General features: G+C 36.8%; 1 protein-coding gene across 1 annotated transcript in view; it reads right to left on the bottom strand.

Moving 5' to 3' along the window:
- Positions 1-728: 728 nt before the first annotated feature.
- FOXJ3 (forkhead box J3) overlaps positions 729-18,240 on the bottom strand; it is a 111,855-nt gene continuing 94,343 nt past the window's right edge. Inside the window, 4 exon segments of the mRNA XM_039868839.1 lie at positions 729-3,702; positions 5,692-5,799; positions 15,086-15,277; positions 15,663-15,764. Of these exon segments, the coding sequence (XP_039724773.1) occupies positions 3,587-3,702; positions 5,692-5,799; positions 15,086-15,277; positions 15,663-15,764 (518 nt within the window). The 3' untranslated portion in view covers positions 729-3,586.

The raw sequence follows: 18,240 nt of genomic DNA, 5'->3' as shown, positions 1-18,240 counted from the left end.
ATGTGCTTGGTTCTTTACTAGCAACCAATCACTTCTCCTGCTTCATTCCCACCTTCCCATGCTAATCCAGCTTCCATGCCTGGCTCAGAGCAGTGGTATAAATGGAAACGTCTTCTCCCTTTTGTCTAGGGTAGCGGTCTCCAACCTTTCTGGCACCAGGGACTGGCGCTCCTATGAGAATCTAATGCTTGATGATCTGAGGTGGGGGCTGAGGCGGTGATGCTAGTGCTGGGGAGAGGCTGCAGATACAGATGAAACTTTACTGCTCTCTTGCCTCTCACTTCCTGCTGTGCCGCCCGGTTCCTAACGTTGGCTCTACCACTTGCCAGCAAAGGATCTGGGTAAGCCACTGGACCACTATCTGCACTGTTCCCATACTATAGGATAACAATATCTACTTAGCACAGCGCCTGGCACATACTAGTACTTTTCTATGTTCCAGGTGTTGTTCTAAATGTTTAAATGCATTAATCTCACTACAACTCTAGGAGGTAGGTATTATCCTCATTTTACAGGCGCTGTAAATGAGAAAAATGATAGGCTCAGAGAAATTAAAAAACGTCCCCAAGTTCATGGAGCTAATGAGATGTTCAATAAATAGCAACAAAGACTATTCTGAGGCAGCAATACATGAGACAGTCTCCGTGGCCCCAAGGACTGACTGTGGGGACTAGCTCCAATCTTGTTCCCTTAATTGCAGCAAATGACAGAGGAATCAATGTTATAAATAGAGTTAACATAATATATTTATTTTAAGTGCCATTCATGCATATCAGTTCTGGCAGCAACAATCCTAATGACACTTGGAATATTTCTTTACAGCACTAAACAGTTACAAAGAATGGGTGTCGTTCATCATAGAGGCAAAATATGAAATCGTGCAATAGCAAAACTGTAGAAACATTAAAACACTGACTGTCCAACAGCAGTACAGAGAGCAGGTTGTGTTTGCACAAAAAGCCAATGCATTTTCATCACATATATACAATATAGATATGTACACATCACCCTCTGAATGAACAATATCAAAATACTCTATTCCATTTGAAATAATCCCCGATTGATTCCCTCCCATTTCAAAGGACATCTGAGAGACATGTATTTACAAGAACACACATGAATACATTTACATTTCGAAAACTGCCACAAATGCCAGTCGGATTATTCTCCTGGACAGAGTACCCCCATTTGATTATATGCATTTATTATTCTTTTCCCCAAAAGTCTTCAGTCAATTTAAGCCCCAAACAGAACTTACTTTGCACTAACAACTACCAACTGAAATGGCCACTAGAGGGATGCTCTGCACCTCACCAGGTAGCTCTGTCTGGCTGGAGCCCACTGAGAAGACCTGTCCTGGGCTCCCAGGTCACCTGAATCACAAGAGTGAGATGGGTCTGGATGGAGGCTCTGCCTCCAGGGCCATTCTTGGTAAGTTTAAATTCTTATAAAAATATTGATCACTGCATATCAGTAAATGATTGCCAAATAGGAAATTAGCTTCATACAATTTATAAAATCTTCATCGGTGGTTTCTATTCAAACCATTCAATATGAGACCACATATCAATACCCAAATTATTTAAAGTGCACATTGCTACCCAAGCAATTAGAAGTTTCAAAATGATTATTTTGGTATCTAGAGAACAGTGACTTAAGCAGACTATTGAAAATCACCCACTTTTTTTTTTTTCCCAAGCTTTTACTCTGCAGGCTATCTCATTTTGCCTATGTTATCCATCTAGAGGGTCCTGTTGGCTACCTTTCCAGAATCCTCTGATTTTCACTGATCCAAGGGGCTGGAACTGAGCTTCCTTTTTCATGCCAAGCAGGGTCCAAACAACAGGAACAAAAAGCTCTTCCTTTCTTCCCAACCTCACCAGCCTTTACCATGGCTGGCTTCCCAGTGATTCATCATTCAAGGCAACACTCCATTAAAAAAAAAAAATACCCATACACATTCACAAACACTCTCACATACACATATACAGAAACAAAGATGTCTGTTTAGTTCAAGTAGAGATTACTAAGAATCACTAAGGCTAATTAAAGTGATTTAAGTATGGCTGATAGAGATTACAGATGCCAAAAAGCAACCAGCGAGCAGTTATTGCTCCTTAATTTGATGGAACATATTTATTTCCCCACTAGAACTGAAAGAAATTCTGCTTTTTATTTGGTCTAAGGAACCAATTCGAAATCTATTCATTTTTTAAAGTCTCATTTCTTTTAGTTTTATTATAAAACTAAGACAATCAATCCATGCAAAGTAACTGTGATGTGATATGAAACAATAAACAAACTACTACTACTAACCCCCAAGAAACAGGCTGCATTTCAAAGAAGAAACCAAATATCAGGCAATCACAGAAACACAAGACAACAGAAACAGCAGGCCACGTAACAAAAACTGCACTGAAGACTAAGGCAAATAAAATCTGTGTTGCTCTATCCTCCTTTGAGTGCTTCCTAAATGGAAAGAGAATGAATGGGGAAATTTGCTTTATAGACAATGCCCTTCCATTCTGTTGCCCAAATGAACTCTGATGCAAACTCCAAAAAAAATCCCACTTAGCTAATAAGTCTGAATCAGCAGGAATGCTAAGATAGAGAAATATACTCGCATGGTATAAAGAATGACGATAAAGAGAATAACAATCTGTCTTGCTTGTAAACTCTTTATCAAGAAAAATAATTCTGTGCTTTCAGACACTGTGTTTCTCCTTAATGAACCCAATAAGCTGAGCGTTCACAGAAGGTAGCAATAAATACTAAAATAACAGTTTTGAATAATAAATATATAAGTGAAGTGGAGGCATTGACTTGTTTAAAGAGCTATGCAATGCTCAGCTTTTAATCAATCAAATAAATTTTAGAGTTGTTATAAGGCAGATAAGGCAGATTTAGGAAAACAGACATTGATAAGGTTTAACATAAACTCTATAATCCCTGACCATCAAAAAAATTTGGTCAGTTCTTTATGCTGCTCAGGAACAACATGCCCCTTTGGATTGTTTGGAGAGTAACTCTGGGTTCTTTGACTTACTGGGTAGAACTCAATACTCACATTTCTGAAAAAGATTAAATAAGGGGAACTGGGCTTTGAAAAAACCTATTTCTTTTCAGTTGCCTACATCAGTTAAAAGCATCCTGCAGAAAACAGCCTAACAAGGAATAAAAACTCACAGTAACTTTCAAGATGTAATAATCCAATTAGAAAAAAATTGAAGCCTTTCGGTAAATTTTGTACATATATTTACACATATGTATCTATAAACTGCTTGCAGCAAAATAGGCTCTGTCTGAAAAAATCAGTCTGGCACTTGTGGTCAACATCAAATTGACACAAATATGCAAAAGCTGTTCAAATCACACAACAGTTAGGAGCTACAGAGGGCAGCTGGCAGGGAGACAAACATGTAGTACTTGTTTGGGTCAGATAAAAGCAGTAAGTTATCCAGCTAAAATCTTTTTGATTGTCTTCAAAAGAAATTTCAATAACATTGGTAAAATGATTAGCAACTTTCTTAACTGGATTTTCTTAAACCTTTCCCTTCACTGGTCTGGTGCCTTGCAGAAACAAGCTCTACACAATTGAATCCCAATCAAAGTCATCCTGGATGTCATCTGGAGGCAGAGAGCGCCTCATCTGGAAGGCTGGGGAAGGCATCATGTGCTGCTGGTTCATGGCTCCGTGATGGCCTGGAAGAAGGCAATGCCAGTAGTGACTCAGTAGAAAAGAAAGGGAGAAGTAAACAAAAGCCTATATAGAGCACTTCCTATGTGTCAGGCACTCAGGGCACGTTATCTCACTAATACACCCAGAAGCCTTCAACAAGACGTCTTTTATGATCTTCATTTCATAGGTAAGGATGAGCAAGTTACACAAAGTCATATGATTAGTAAGGGGAAGAGAAAGGATTTGAACTCAGTTCATTTGACTCTAAAATCAACACTTTTTCCATTAAACCAGGCTGCAGCAAAAGGACATAAAGAGTGTGCTAGAGTACCCGACGGCTGATGCAACCATTTCTCTTAGTCTCTTCATCTTCAATATATGTTTCAGTAACATGAATTGGCTCACATGAGAATGATGTCAACGTACCACTGAAGTCACACTGGGTCACAGTGAATTTTCCCTGGCAAGTTCATTTTTGTGCCACCAAGTAAAAGCAGGTGAACACAGAGACCATCTACACAGCTGAGTGCTGTGTAGGAACACAGCCATGGAGGAACACAGCAGATACAGGATGTCCACTCTCCCCATGCTCCTCTTCTTGGATTAGTGTGGCGTGTGCTGTATGTGTTCCCCAACTTTGGTGCCTTCTACCATATCTCCATAGCTTTGACAAATCCCCTTCCAAACCAGATGTGATTTAAAAAGAAATAATGATCTTTATTTGTAGAATTTATCCTTTTATTAGGAATTAAACATATCCTTTTAACTGTTGTGGAATTTTTACTGATTATACTTTTTGTTAGTACTCTGATTACAAAGATGCAAGAAATATGCTGCTATTTTTCTCATAAGCCCTAAAATTTTTAATGTACAACTATACAAAATACTAGTAAAGTTTTCTGTATATCGCAGTATAGCAGAATTGCCTGTATATATTTTTAAAAAACATATAAATTCCTGATTATGTGCCAGGCACTAAGTAAGTGATTTATATAATTCTCATTTAATTCTTTTAACAACCTTGGTTGTTAGGTATATTTATTAGTTCCTTTTTAAAGACAGGGAAGCTGAAATAGGAGAGTTGGGTAGTTATTAAGTGTCAAAGCACCAGGATTCAAATCCTAGGAATCTGGCTCCAGAGTCTTAATCATTGTGTCTCGTCACCTACAAGTTACTGGTGAGCACTAAGGACAGATAACATTTATTCCTTTCTCTTCATGAAAGGACATGTCACTTAGTCCCAACTCTTCCTTTACTACTGCTTGGCACACAGTTCTTTTTAGGGTTTTAAATCTACTCCTCACATCACCTTTTGTCTTCTCAAACAGCCTAAGTAAAAGGTAGCATAGTACATGAGAAAAATATACTCTGAATCCAGATGTCAAGGCTTAAGTCTTAGTTTGGCCACTTTACCAAACTGGTGGCTCTAGGCAAGCTCTCTCCCCTTCTGAGCCTCCGTTTCTTCATCTAGATAATCCTTAAGACCTCTTCCAACCTCTAACGATGTGTCTCTACTGCCCTGCTAAATATACCATCCTACATTCAGGAACCTAGGGGAAAAAATTTATCAACTAGTAACTCCTGAAACTTATGTCCTCTATAGGTACTTCTCTGGAAACTATAGCCAGAGGAACTTCATCAGAATGACTATATAGGAGCTAATCAAAGTAGGTTCTTGAAGCCTGCGGAAGTCCTATCAAAGTCAGACTTTACCTAAGACCCCAGGAGAAGCTCTATGCACCCTACCTCTTAGGGAGACAGGACAATAATTAGAATCAAAGATAGCATCATGGGCTAAAAGAGGCTTCAGGTCATATGGTTCAAACACCAAATGACACTTAAAATCCCTTCACCAGGACTGGAGCCAAGTAGCTGTCCAGACTTTTGTACCCCACCTCCCTTAACAGAGAGTTCACTCCATCCTTAGGGAGCCGTGTTTACTGTTGGGACACCTAAAGCTTTTCAATATTAAACTCTGAGTACCAACTTCAACACACCACACCCCAAATTACCTGTAATCGTTGTTCCTGGAGTGCTGAGTGCCTGTGGGATATGAGGATAACCAGGGGGTGGCATCACCGAAGGAGGGAGATTTTGCCTGGAGTCTATGTACAAATTTCCTGATTGGATTAAAAAGCAGAAAAAAGGAAAACATATTATAAGTAAAACAAATCAAGCATTAAAATGTTAATAGAATGACTACCTAAAACTAAATTAAGCAAGTAAAGTGAGGAAGAAAGGGAAGGAAAAATTACTCCTCTCAGATGCTAAAACTGCCAAAAAGTGGTGCTGGCTTTTTGAACAGTGCCAGGCTAGGTGTGAGTATAATGGTACTAATTCTGGCACCGCCTCTAACTCTCCGGAAGTTTGCAGGCAAGTTATGTCTATTATTATTGTTACCTCATTACAGTTCAAGAGCATTTTTATTACTTTATCTGAGCCTCCCACTAAACTCACAATGAGGGCAAGACAGAGATTATCCCCATTTTATGAATAAGGCAACTGAGGCTCAGTTTGACAGGGCTAGGGCTAGAACGCAGCTCTCTAACTCATGAGCTCTTTCTACTAATGGTTGTTTCTATATTGTTCTGATTCTCTCAGCCTCAAAGTAGACCTATGTGGGCCCTAGCTGATTAACAAATTGACTAGGGGCACGAAGTCATAGGAAAGATTCGCAGAAGGTAAAAGAGCTATACCAAGCAAAGGTGATTAAAAATGTATTATTTAGAAGTGTGGAGATGGGAAACATAGATCTCATTTAAGTGGTATTTCAGAAGGTTCTTGAATTAATATATTTTTGTTGACAGGAGCCATCAAGTGTAATAGCTCCAAAATGTCAATTATGTTGCATCCTAATGCAAAATAGAAAGGAAGGGGAACAAACATCATTGGCATTCCCCTAGTAACTCCTGGGGAAGAAAAACCATAACACTGGTGCATATTATACACAGCATCTGGAATGCTGGAAAAGCTGTTGAGTTTCACACAAATTACACATGCATTCTAGCGATGCTGTAATCCAACTAAAAAAGAGCAACCATTTTCCCAGAGGAAACTAAAATGGGGAGAAAAGTATTCCTATTCCTTTTGCATTCAAGGCAGGGCACACTATTTGGGTGGTCACGAGTTTTTACTTGCAAATGGAAAGTCAGACTGCCCAAGCTTGAGATAGAGAGCTTCGGAGGTCATCTAATCCAGACCTATCTCTATTCATGTAGATGAGGAAATGAGACCAGAGAAAAAATGAGACAGAAGAAGGAACAGAACCCAAGACTTAACTTCCAGCCACTGCCTCCTAAGATGACATGCTTTTTTATAGTACAGTTTAGAGTCAGAACTGAGCTCTTTGACCAATTTACCATATTGAAGATTTAGGAAAAAAAGAACAGAAAATTAACTAAGTAAAGTTATACAATGCTACAGCTCTAGTATAGTCTCACCAGTGGGTAGAAGCAGGGAATCCTGCTCCCCAAGTGCTGATTAGTCTTAACATTTGTGGCTGTTGTACATTCTAAGGGCTACACCAGGCTGGAGGGGCCACACCACTCTGAGTAATATGGTCACTCATTAATCAACAACTTCCAAGCCTCTGTCCTGAAAAATCTTAGCTTTCTTTTACAAATCATCCTTAAGAGCTCACATCACAATCAAAAGACAAAAACTGATTTTTATTGGTGATTAATTTATTTTTTCATTTCTCTTTTTTGGCTTACTAATTCTTACCTTAAAGGGGGAGAAGGATGGGAAATACAGAATTATGGGAATAAACAAGGATTATGGGAATAGATATCCACATTAAACTGTCACACAGCTAACACTTTTACTTTCAGACAGAACTTTTCATTACTCTTCATTTTTTCCCACATTCTTATTATAGTCTGAGCAATGAGAGTCCAGTAAACTTTCTAAGCAAGATGTTAACTTCCAATGCAGTTTCCAGAGATTTTTGAGATCCTGTAACACTTAGAATGAAGTTATGAGAATTTAAAAATCTAATCATACAATATATTTATTGAAAGCAGATATCTGTCATATGACTATTCATTCAACAAGTATATTATGTGCCAGGCCCTGCTCTAGCCACTAGGGATAGAGAAATGAAAAATCAAAGTCTCTGCCTTTTTGAAGCTTATTCTTAGGAAGTGGAGGGAGGCAAACAAAGTAAATTAAGTAGAATGTTACACATGATATGGAGAGAAATAAAGCAAGGAGAGGGGACAAGGCCTGCTGGACAGTAGGTGTCATTTAAATAGGATGGTCAGGAAAGACACATCACTTGAATAGGTACTTTTTGAGAAAAAAATGTGAACAAGATGAAGACATGACTCCTGTGTCTACTGAAGGAAAGGCAAGTGCAAAGGCCCTGAGGTAGGTAAAGTGTACCTGGTATGTTCGAAGAACAGCAGGGAGGCCAGTGGTGTGGGAGCAGGAGGGTGAGGCGAAGGAGAAAAGAGATAAGGTCAGAGAGTAATGGGGGACCAGACTGTTAGGGCCATCCAGGGCACAATAAAGACTTTGGTTTTTAAAAATAAAAATGGGCATCAATTGAGGGTTTTGAGGAGAGAGGGCCAATATCAGACTTTTCTGTCTTATAAAATCCCACTTATCCCAAAAAGTCTAGCTTAAATGTGCCTTCTTCTACAAGGATTTTCTATTTCCCCAAGACCATTAAGCAAGCCTCTCTGTTTTATTTCTATTGCCCTATGGGAGAAGTGCAGTCCTCGTCATACTATATTTCTTGATAGACCTGTTTCACCTATCGGGCTATGAGCTAGCTCCTTGACGTTAGGGGCTATTTTCGAGTCACCTCTTTATTCTTAGTGCCCAATACGTAGTCAGGCATAGGAAAGGTATAAATAAATGTTTGCAAAGCGAATGCATACCTACTCTTTTTTAATGACCTTTAACCACGGCATAAAATTAAGAAGAACATAGCTAGGGGACTTAAACTCTATTGAACAAGGCAAATTGTAAACACAGATAAAACAATTTAGGAAGAAGAGGTAATACTGTGTGCAATAACATCCTTTTTTCCTTCCCCTTTCCATACTAACACATTACAACACTAATGTCTGGTGTCCCTGAGGAACTCAAAGGAGTATTTACCAAAAGGGAAGTCTTAAAGACAGAAGTATGACAGTGAAGGTTTGAAGGATATGGAAAGGCCATATTCTAGCAGTTACGAATTACACCCAAATGAACTTTGTAATTTTAAGCAAGTCACTTTCTTTCTCTGGATCAGTTTCCTTATCTGTTAAATAAAAGGATAAAATCAATAGCTCTCTGAAGAGTCCACTCTTATACTACATTTCTAAGAAAATGTGGCAAAGAATTATTGGAGGATACAGATGAGGGAAGTGAGATATCTGATGAAGGAAATGAGATATCTGAATGAATCTGATATAGAGGGATGCAAGAAGGAGAATAAAAGAATGGCAGAAAAAAAGACTAGGACTTAAACAAAGAAAGTAGGCTGGGCATATTTAAAAAAATAAACAATGTTTGTGAACAGACATCAATGGGGGATGAGGTGATGAATAAATACTTAGAGCACCAGGGTTGATCAGAAAAAGTGCCAACAGAGGCCAACATGGCTTGGCAGGCAAGGGCTGGCTGAAGTTCGTTTGACTTGGAAGAAAAAGGGGAAGGGGAGTTGGGAAACTAATAAAACACTGAGGTAAAACTATAGTTCTTCTGCATTTGACAAACTGTGAATGAAGTAGCACTGAGAATCAAGAAGGTGCTGTGGTGCTGGCAATAAAAAGGAAAAGATGACAGAAAAAAATTAAGAGAATCAGAGAACACTAGAACCAAATAATCAAGGTCAAGGATCAAGAGATGACTGCAGAAGTCTAGTAACAAAGAGCTTTAGGAAAATAACCCAAGATCTCTGTCTAGAGAGAATCCAAAACAGTTACTTGGCCACTCTGACAGAGGACAGCAGATGGACAATAACTTTTTCCATGAACGAGGGTACCAAGTTCCAAAACTAAAAGGTATACCTGGACCTTTTTTAAAGTCAGGTCACAAAATTGAAGAAAGTCTTGTTTCACCACACGGCTTTAAAATTCCAGAAAGGGGGAGCTACTTGTTCTTATGACTGATCTACAACTTCCTCTACTTCTCTTCCTAGAACTCCCTAATCTTCTGGAAGCAATAATCTGTGAGAAACAAAGGTACCCACCCCTAAATATATGTGGCATACTGATGTACATATAAACAACTCATATTCACTTAGCACGTTTAAGGCTCACTGGTTACATGAGATAACAAAGTACAATTTTGGTTGAATAGGGAAAGAAAACAGAAGGAAAACCAAGGGACAAAGCAATCTGGAAAAGAGAAAGGTGATGTATCCAGAAGGGGAAAACTATGGGCTTAGAACCTATCGAAGGATCAAAGAAGATAAGCTGTCCATCTAGAAGAGATAAAAAGATGAAATGGAAGAAAGCAAAAACATGAAAATACACAAGTTATACAGAGCTTGGTACTTAAAAATGAGTAAGGGAGGATTCTGGAAGATGGTGGAGTAGGATTCACCAGGTATCTGTCTCCCAATCTAGATAAAACTGCACTGGTGGAGGCTAATGTAACAACTTTGGAATTCTGGAGACTATTAAGGGCTTGTAACTTCTAGGGAAAGACTTAGATAGTAGATTGCAATTAATTTTGGTCAATTCCAACTCTAAGCATAGGATTAGCTACCTATCCCTCATTTCCACCCCCACAGCAGATAGCTGTGCACGTTCCTGGACAAGTTTACACATAGCTTACAGGGCAAAAAGGACAATGTCCTTCAAATCATTGGGGATTTGTACTCTAATCAACAATTGTTGCTTCTATTTCAGAAATGCAGATAAAAAAGAGAGTGAACAGTGTTGTTGCATCTCCCCTCAATGCTGCAAGCCCCTCACCTCTGAATGAATCGATTCCCAGGGGACTTAAAGGGCTGGTACCTCTTTTGTCCCTTCTGTCATTTCCATTTTTTTCCCTTTGGGAGCCAGACATTAAAGACCAGGACATTGTAAAGCAACTACATATAAAGGGAAAATTGGAAAGTGACCACCCATGCTAAGAGAAAAGCACAGTTCAGAGAGGACTTGAGGAGACCTTAAGTTTAAACCTTAGGTTGAACCATGGCACAAGGACAGCCTACAACTGTTGGGGGAAAAAAAAAAACCTACATAACAAAAGCCAGCAAACTCTCTGGAAGGTAGAGAATTTGAAATGCACAGGTACCACATTATTAATTTAAGTGTCTACTTTTCAACAACAACAAAAAAAATCACAGGGCATACAAATAAGCAGGAAAATATGGCTCATTCAAAGCAAAAACAAATCAACAGCAACTGTCGTTGAAAAAGATCTGATGGCAGATCTACAACAAAAAGACTGAAAAAAAAATAAATTCTGAAAATGAAAAGTACAATAACTAAAATAAAAAATTCACTAGAGATAGTCAAAGGAAGATTTGAGCAAGCATAAGAATCACAACAAAAATTATCGAGGTTAAGTAACAGAAAGAGAAAGACTGAAGAAAAGAAAGAGAGCCTAAGGGACCTGGGGGACACTATAAAGGAGACCAACTATGCAATGTGGGAGTCTCAGTGAAGGAGAAGAGGGACAGAAAGAGGCAGAGAGAATATTTATGAAATAATATCTGAAAACTCACCAAATTTAGTGAAAGGCAGAAATATAAACATCTAAGATGCTCAACTAATTCCAAGTATGATGAAGTCAGTAAGACCTACAACAAGACACATTATAACCAAATTTTCAAAAGATAAAGATAAAGAGAGAATCTTGAAAGCAATAACAGAAGTGACTTGTCACAAAGGGTCCTCTGTAAGATTATCAGATTTCTTATCGGAAACTCTGGAGGCCAGGGTGCATGGGCCAATTCATTCAAAGTGCTAGAAGAAAAAACAGTGTGGACCAAGAACGCTATCTGGCAAAACTGTCCTTTCAAGAGTGAGGAAGAAATTAAGACAGTCCCAGATAAACAAAAGCTAAAGGATTTCATTATCATTAGACCTGCCCTGCAAGAAATGCTCAAAGGCGTCTTGCAGGGTAACATGAAAGGACACTAGACAGTAACTCAAAGCCATATGAAAAAAAAAGAGAAAGATCTCAATAAAAGTAAATACAGGCATAATTATAAAAGTAGGTATTATTGGAACAATAATTTATAACTCCACTCTTTTTTTATACATGATTTAAAAGACAAATGTACTTTCTAAAAACTATTAGTCTAAAAGCTAGTATTTTTGTAACTTTTGTTTGTAATTCCTCATGTTGTTTCCTACATAATTCAGAAGAATTATTAGTGTTATGTTTGGGGGGAGCACATGATGTATAAAGATGTAATTTTGTAACATCAACAACCAAAAGGGGTGGGACAGAGCTATAAAGGAGTAGTTTTTATATGTTATAGAAGATACAATGATACTCAAATCTAGGTGTTAAAACTTTAGAATGTTAAATACAATCCCCATAGTAACCACAAACAAAAGAGCTACAGAATATATACAAAAGGAAATGTGAAAGGATTTTAAACATTTCCCTACCAAAAAAACAACTAAACACAAAAGACGACATAATACAGAAAATCAGGGACAAAAAAAAAGCTATAAGGCATACAGAAAAGAAGCAGCAAAATGACAAAAGTTATTCCCTATCAGTATTTATTTTAAATGTAAGTGGATTAAACTCTCCAATCCAAAGACAGAGACTGGCTGAATGGATAAGAACACATGATTCAACTACATGCTGTCTATAAGAGACTCACTTTAAATCCAAAGACAAAATAGATTAAAAGTGAAAGGACAGAAAAAGATGTTCCACACAAACAGTAACCAAAGGACAGCAGAGATTGCTATATTAACATTAGACAAAATAGACTATAAATAAAAAAGGTTCCAAGAGATAAAGGACATTCTATTTATAAAGTTCACTACAGCAAGAAGACATAAGTATTATAAACATGTATACACCTAATAACAGACTGCAAAATATATGAAGCAAAAACAGAATTCAAGGAAGAAACAAACAATTCTACAATAATAGTCGGAGACTACAATACTTCACTCTCCATAATGGATAGAACAATGAGACAAAAGTAAAGAAACAGAGGACTTAATATCATAAACCAATTAGATCTAAGAGACATTCTACTCAACAACAGTATATACATTCTTCTCTAGTGCACATGGAACACTTTCCTGGGTAGACCATATGTAAGGCTACAAACTAGGTCTCAACAGACTTTAAATGATACATACACAAAGTATCTCCCCCAACCACTAGGGGAAGTTAAAAATCAGTAATGGAAATAAAACTGGAAAATTCTCAATTTTGTGGAAATTAAATAACATACTCTTAACCAATGGAACAAAGAAGATATCATGAATCCCTTATGACTACTGATGTAAAAATCACCAAAATACTAGCAAAATGAATTCAATACCATAGTACTGAAAGATTATATACCATGATCAAGTGAGATTTATTCCCAGAATGCAAGGATGATTCAACACATGAAAATTGATCAATGTAATATATCACATTAACAGAATTAAGGGGAAAAATGCACATGATCATCCCAGTTGATGCAGAAACAGTATGTGACAAAAATCAACACCCTTTCGTGATAAAAACACTGAACAAACTAGAAATTGAAGGGAACTACTTCAACATAATAAAAACATATCTAAAAATCCCACAGTGAATATCATACTCAGTGGTGACAAATGGAAAGCTTTTCCATTAAGATCAGGAACAAAGCAATGATCTACTGGCTATGTATCCAAAAGAACTGAAAGCAGATTCTTAGAAAGATATTTGTACATTCATGTATAGCTAAAACATAGGAGTAATCCAAGTGTTCACTGACAAGTGAATGCATAAGCAAAATGTGGTGTGTGCGCACACACGCACACACACCTATATGTAAATATATACATACCTATATATATAATATTATTTACCTTTAAAAAGGAAATTTTAACATATACTTCAACAAGGATAATCCTGAAGACATTATGCTAAATGAAATAACCCAGTCACGAAATGACAAATACTGTACGATTCCAATCATATGAGGTACTTAATCAAAAATAGAGACGGAAAGTAGAAGGGTGGTTGCCAGGGTCTTGGCAGAGGATGAAATGGGGAGTGGGGGGTAATGTTTAATGAGTATTCGCTTTAAAAGATGAAAAGGGTTAGGAAAACGAAGGGTAGTGATGATTGTGCATTATGAACGTTATTTAATATCACTGAAGTATATACTTATGGATGATTGGGATACTGAATTTTATGTTATGGGTATTTTACCACAATAAAAAATTTTTTTTGAAGAGTATATATCAAGATATCAAAAAAGAAGTGACAAAAAGACAGAGAGGGAGAGGGAGAAAGAGTTATCAAAAAATAAAGTTAGTGTCCTCTATGTAGAGGACACGCAATAAATTTAGCTAATACCTAGCACTTCCTATATTCCAGGCACTGAATGAGGCACTTGTATAAATATAATTCATGGAATGAATAATTCACCAAAATCAAACAGCCACTGAGGGTTTCAATTCAGGTAAGTTATTCAAAACAGAAGCAGCAAAGATGATGGAAGATTTCTATTATAACCAAAGACAAACAGATTTCACAAAAAGAAAGATGCAGACTGACTGAGGCTCTTGAGAACATAGAAAGACCAAAAATATGAAATTAGCTAGGATAATGGTTGAAGGAAGCCACTCAGGAAATAAAAGAGGGCTTATTAGCATCAACTGCAAAACCAAGGTAACATACAGAAAAGAAGTCAACTCAGGGATACAAGGTAGCAAGAAATTAAAATGGAGAGAAAAAACTTGGATATTAAACTCATACAGAATGGAAATTTGAGACAAGAAAACCGTAGGCACTACAATCAGAGTAAAAGAGATGGCTTCAAGGGTAGAGGGTAAAGAAAGAGAGATGAAAAATACAGAGCACAAATTTTGAGTCCAGAGTGAAATATCAATGAAACTACTTACCATTATATTCACTCTTTGAGTAAATTTTCAATTTTAATTTTGTTTAACATTCTTAGAAGATATATAAAAATAAGATTTTCATTGCAAGTATATACGAATTTAAATCAAACTTCATAATATGTTCTTATAAAAATGTGTATTTTGAAGACATTTAATTCATCTGATAACTTAAAAGGGCATAAAGTTAAAGTCAATTGTAAACAATAAAATAATCATATAAATCATGACGAAAGTTTATCTCAATTTTTTTAAATATATACAATTATTTGATTTCATTCATTTCTTAGAAATAAAAAGATGTAAAAGGATCACTCTAGACAGTTACTAAATTTCATATAGATGAGTAAAGAAAAAATCAAGAAGATAATTAAACTCATACCTGTTCCAATGTGCTGGGAAGGTTTTGCTGGATGCATGGCACCATGACAGACATTCTGCTGAACATTACTCTGTGAATGGATAAGGCCAGTTTGTGTAAAGAATTGGTTCAGAGAAGAACAGAGATCAGCAAATTGAACCTGATCTAAAGACCAGTTCTTGAGATCTGCCTGTCTCATACTCTCCATCAAACCTATGAGGAAAAGCATTAGAAATACAGTTAGCATAGTTCTGCAAATATTGCAGAGAAAACAGCAAGACACAATTTTTTTTTTTTGGCCTTCAAAATATCCACTGGTAGTGATTTGTCCATGCAATGAATAACATTTTAAAATTATTCAAAGTCTCAGTCTTTCAAATGTGGCCAAATTTCTTTCAGAACTCTTGTCTGTGACCCTCTGCTACAACTGGCCAAAAGACTAAATTATGAATTTTGCAAAGTGTTATTTTCAAGCATACTACTAACTGCAAATAAAACACTACATAAGGAGACATTTATTTTTATTACAAAGAAACTTAATCTACTAAAGAAAACAGGATGTATATTTGGTTGTATGTCAAAAAGAACCAATACTTGCCTTGGAACTGTGAAAGGTCTACATCTGACCAGTTAACACTGCTGGCAATTCGACAGCTTTCTTTAAGCATATCAAGTGTTGCATACCAATCATTGGAAACACCTATAAAAGTAATATAGACAATACTATGAATCTTGGAGATTGGTTTTACAAGTGGAGTCACAACCATTATATCATGTGTTGGGGCAACCTGCCCTGTGAGACAGGCAGGAAGAGTATTATTTCTCTCCACTTTATGAATAAAAAAATCCTGAACCCAGAAAGATAGTATAACTTAGCAAGGTCACCGTAATGAATATAAGACTTGAACCCAAGGTTTCTAAGCTCTAGTCTGGCATTTGCAAACTGTCAAACTGCTCTTTACATTTGTACAGTACAAATAAATAACTAGGCAATGTAAGTCATAAAAATCAGTATCCCTCCCTATATAAAGTTCATTTTACTGTCTTGTGACTTTAAGAGATATGTTCTTTATAACTTAAATGCAGATACACATTTAGAAACAATGCACAGTATAACTTAATGTACTGACTTAAGGGAGGTAATTACATTTTATAGCAAGAGAACATGTTTCTTACAAGGCAACCTTACAAGTGAGAAATGCCTTAACACAGTCCTCCTGTCAAGGTAGCAAGAAAGAGGGCTGTAAATTCTGTAAGAAATGCTGATGAATCCAAACGAGGGCATTTCTAGTCAGGAATAGTATCCTCTAAAGCAACATCATCAGAAGAGTTAACACTCCACGGTCTGTATGTCAGCAAAGTAGTCACCACTCAGAGGCATGGAGCAAGAGCTGCACTCAATGAGATAGTGCTGAATAGAGAAAGAATATCCTCCATTCAGTGACTGCTGCTCAAATTATTCTATTTTCAGGATCATCTCTATAGAATGGATAAAACTAAGACTAAAAGAGGTTTTTTGCTACATCACAGAAAATTCTACATGAACTACTGGCTACTTGGATTTACAAAATTCTGCCAATTATGGATTTTGAAAAAATAAACAGTGAACCAGAGACAACACGACCCTACTCTCAGGCAACTCATAATTCAGGGAGAAACTTGCTGGGGGAAAAAAATAATGCCCCAAGTGAGCCACAAACATCCAAGTCTATCAGACTTTCAGATCCTATAATAAATGCTGACTTGGCTACACAAAATGAAGCAATCTCTGCAAAGAGAGTGGCTGAGCAAACCCTACACACTCAGTAAATGTTTGTTATTTTAATCCTTTTAGAATAGCTGGTATTATAGGCTCTTAACTCTGATAGGCCAGGATACAAGTAAATTCCAGTTCTACCACTTAGTGGTATGATCTTGAACAAATTGCTTAATTTCTCTGAGTTATACTTTTGCTATCAAATGTGGTAATTTATATTTGATTTGAGAGAATGAGATAATGTATCTGAATTGCCTCGCATATAATAGGCACTCCAACAACTGTTAGTTTCCTCCATTCCTTCCCTGCCACTGACAACCTGCTCATTAGTCCCACTTATAAAGGACAATTTTATAATTCAAAGAGATTAATTATTATCACAGTCACAATAATTTTTCCTAACTCCACAAGGTGGAAGTCTATTCCCCTTCTCTTGCAAGCTACCATTGGTATAACAGGCCTTTAAGGGCACATCATGAGTCAGTTTTTTTCAGCTGTACTAGTACTTTTTTCTACTGTGACAAGCAACAGACTTAACAAAAAGAAAGGTACGACCAGAGCATTGCAAACTTCTACCGATACCCAATCTCTACGGTCATTAGTCAATCCTCAAAATCATATTAAGAACAAGCTTAAATTTTTGAAAAATGTATTGACATTAAAAGGTAGGCAACAGTAATTGAACTAAGAGTTACAAAAGGGGGGGCTTTATTATATACCTTTTTTCTCTAGGCATAGATCAAAAAATAATCTCAAGATGTTTTAGGAGATAGTCCATCAAGGCAGAAACTATACCCAATTTTCAATTTTATTCTACTTAGAATTGGTAATAGGAAACAAAAAAATTGTTCAAAGAAACACTAAATTCCAAGTACCACTTTGTAAATAAATTAACAGTTCTAGAAAAAATTAAGATTTAAAGCAAAATCAGAATATAAGAGACAGTATGCACTACCTAAAGCTCATTTCCCTGACAACAGCAATGGTCAATATTTAATTGGTGAATAAAAACTAGCACTGTCTAGCACTTAGCAATTGCCCCTTCAGATAAAGATCTCATCAGTGATATGGCTGGTAGGTGGACAATCAGGCAAGCTGAGAGAAGGACCTGTACTTTGTGTAACTCCAAGGGGTCTCATTCACCTTGTAGTTTATCTGTGGCACCCCCTGGAGTTCTACAGTACAAAGACTGCCTGGTCTAAGAAATGACAATTAAGCAACTCACCAGAAACCATCAAGACCTAAGTGGAAAACAACACATTTTTTTAAAAATCAGGATATGAAAAAAGTTTTCTTCCTATGGAACCCTTCATTCTCAAAGAAGATAGCTGGCAGGAATTAAGCAAAGAAAGGAAGAGTGGGAATATTCACTGAATACTTAAATGCAAGATACTAGACTAGGTATTTCATATTTGTATTC

The sequence above is a fragment of the Pteropus medius genome, unplaced genomic scaffold, assembly GCF_902729225.1.
Source record: "Pteropus medius unplaced genomic scaffold, Ma_sr-lr_union100, whole genome shotgun sequence".
Lineage (NCBI taxonomy): Eukaryota > Metazoa > Chordata > Mammalia > Chiroptera > Pteropodidae > Pteropus > Pteropus medius.
Note: the sequence above shows the minus strand (reverse complement) of the source record. Positions and strands in the feature narration are given on the sequence as shown.